The sequence below is a fragment of the Arachis ipaensis genome, chromosome B5 (assembly GCF_059453495.1).
Source record: "Arachis ipaensis isolate K30076 ecotype BB chromosome B5, ASM5945349v1, whole genome shotgun sequence".
NCBI classification, from domain to species: domain Eukaryota; kingdom Viridiplantae; phylum Streptophyta; class Magnoliopsida; order Fabales; family Fabaceae; genus Arachis; species Arachis ipaensis.
Window position 1 is genome coordinate 117,081,946 of NC_142440.1, and position 2,688 is coordinate 117,084,633.

Consider the following 2,688-nt stretch of genomic DNA (forward strand, 5'->3'; position numbering starts at 1 on the left):
CTACGTTTCTGAAAGTTCACCCACCTACTTTCAGAGGATTGACCAATCCCACAGAAACGGATAACTGGTTCCAAGCTATGGAGCGGGCACTACAAGCACAACATGTCCTGAACAACCAATACGTGGAGTTTGCTGCTTATCAGCTTCTGGAAGAGGCCCAGAATTGGTGGCGGGCAGAATGCCACTTGCTTCAACTTCAAAACTCCAATGTTCCTTGGGAAAGTATTCCGAAAGGCCTTCTACAAGAAGTACTTTCTTGAGTCTGCAAGGGAAGCGAAGGAGATAAAACTTTTGCAGCTGAAGCAAGGTTCCTTATTGGTGGCGGACTACACCAGCCGATTTGAGGAACTCTGTAGGTTCTCTAGGGCGTGTCAGGGTGCCCCGGAGACCTATGAAAGTTGGAAGTGTGTCCAGTATCAAAGGGGCTTGAAGGACGATATCATGACTGCTGTGGCTCCTATGGAGATTCGGATTTTCTCTGATCTGGTGAACAAGGAAAGAGTGGTTGAGGAATACGCAAAGACGGTAGCCTCGTCAGGGGACACTCATGGAGGAAACACTAGTAGAGAACGTGGCGATTACCTTGGGGACAGAACTTCAAGAGATTTGGTGAAGGGAAGCGGTCAAGGGCTTACTCCCCTGATATGAAATGTCAGGAGTGTGGGAGCTACCATCCGAATAGGCCATACCAGTCGGGTAAGAAATTATGTTACAAGTGTGGCTCACCGAAACACTTGGTTAGAGATTGCCTACGCCGAAGAACACATGAGGTGGGTCGATTACATCAACAGGGTTGAGGTAATTATGAAGTCGATGGCCAAATCTCAACTTATCTTCATAGTATAGACTATCGTCTTTCGTATTGAAAAAGTTTTAAAGCTCAAATTGATATTTAAACTTGGTTTGGAAACTCTAGTTTGAATGATTTAGTGTTGAAACTAGCACTGGAAACTTTTGATCAAATGACACGGTTTAAATAGGAAAGTTAGTTCTAAGATTTTGTTAACTTGTGATTTTAGTTTGTAAATATGACTTATCAAAAAGGGATTCAAATTGAAAGGTTCTGATTTAAGGATTTTAATGAATTTAGAAAAATCATGCTTTAAGATGATTTATTTACAAATAGAATATTTTTTACTCTTTTGATAAGGTTTTAACAATGGACTCATCTAGGTTGAACCTATTTTTAAAGGTTTTAAAAAATACTACAAAAACCGGTATTTGGTTTAAGGAACAATTTTTGGATTCTTAACGACGATAATCAGAGTGACGCAGCGGAAGGCGAGAGAGTTTTTAGACTTTGAAGCAGAAGTTAATTTCAGCACTTGTTTTAATTTGGCCGAAACCGCATGAACCATTCGAAATGTACTGTGATGCTTCTCTGAAGGGTTTGGGTTGCGTGTTGATGCAACACTGGAATATGGTAGTAGACACATTGAGTCGAAGGTCCTTGATAATAGTTTGGATGAGAATCAAGGAGGAGGAGTTACTGGATAAGTTTGTGGATCTTAAGTTGAATATTGGTGAAATCTCTGGAAGAGCTTATTTGTGTCAGTTACAGATTTCGAATACGTTTAAGATGGAGCTTCAAAAGGCTCAGCAAGATGAACAGAAGCTTCAGCAATTGTTTCAACTAATGGGTGATAAGAGGTGTGGAGAATTCACCAAGGATGATGAAGGGTTGTGGAGATATAAGGGAAGAATTTGCATACCGAATGTCGGGAGTTTGGGACAAGACTTGTTGTCGGAGACTCACAACAGTGGGTTTTCTATTCATCCCGGAAGCACGAAGATGTATTAAGACTAAAAGAAGAGGTTCTGGTGGCCTGGGATGAAAGGTGATGTAGCTTCAACGGTATCCAAGTGTTTGATGTGTCAGAAGTTGAAGGTAGGGCATCAGAAATCGTCGGGGATGCTACAGTCTCTTGAAATTCCTCAAATGGAAGTGGAAAATAATTGCAATGGATTTTGTGACCGGTTTACCGAGGACTAGGTCGGGATTTGATGCGGTTTGGGTAATCGTGGATCGTTTAACCAAATCCGCTCATTTTCTGCCTATCTGAGTGAACTGTTCTATGGAAGAGTTAGTGAGGTTGTATATAAAGGAGATAGTAAGGTTGCATGGTGGTGTGGATTTTGTAACCACAAACAAACCGGCAAGTGCACTGGGTCGTACCAAGTAATACCTCAGGTGAGTGAGGGTCGATCCCACGAGGATTGAAGGACTAAGCAACAATGGTTACTTGATTTACTTAGTTAGGCAAACAGAAAGTAATGTTTGAGAGTTCCAAGACATTAAACAATAACAAGAATATTAAAGAAAGGCAAGTGAATAAGTTGGGAATAAAATACGGAGAAACAGTTAAGGTTTCAGAGTTATCTATTTTCCGTATTGACTTTTTTTATTAATTTATTTTAATCATGTAAGATTTAATTCAAGGCAAACTATATATGACTAGACCCTAATTCCTTAGACCTTCCTAGTCTCCTCTAAAATTCATCAACAGCCAATTCCTTGGTCAATTAATTCCAATTAGGGGGTGAAGTTCAATTCTAGTTATATGCAACAGAAATCCTAATTACCCAAATATAAAAGGATTATATGTCACGTATCCTGTTAAATTCAGATAAACTAGAAATTTAGGAGAAGTTGTTTTCAAGTTGTTGTTCAAGTAAAGAGCTTTTCCA

The 2,688-nt window shown here is 39.8% G+C and overlaps 1 protein-coding gene across 1 annotated transcript; it reads left to right on the top strand.

Annotated features, from left to right (window-relative positions):
- Positions 1 to 1,363: 1,363 nt before the first annotated feature.
- On the top strand, positions 1,364 to 1,801 carry LOC148565500 (uncharacterized). The gene has a single exon (XM_088487175.1). It carries the CDS (start codon positions 1,364 to 1,366, stop codon positions 1,799 to 1,801), a length of 438 nt encoding a protein of 145 aa, XP_088343301.1.
- Positions 1,802 to 2,688: the final 887 nt, after the last annotated feature.

Bases quoted from the DNA above. Each gene is read 5' to 3' on its own strand.
- LOC148565500 (XM_088487175.1), top strand. From the start codon at position 1,364: ATGTACTGTGATGCTTCTCTGAAGGGTTTGGGTTGCGTGTTGATGCAA.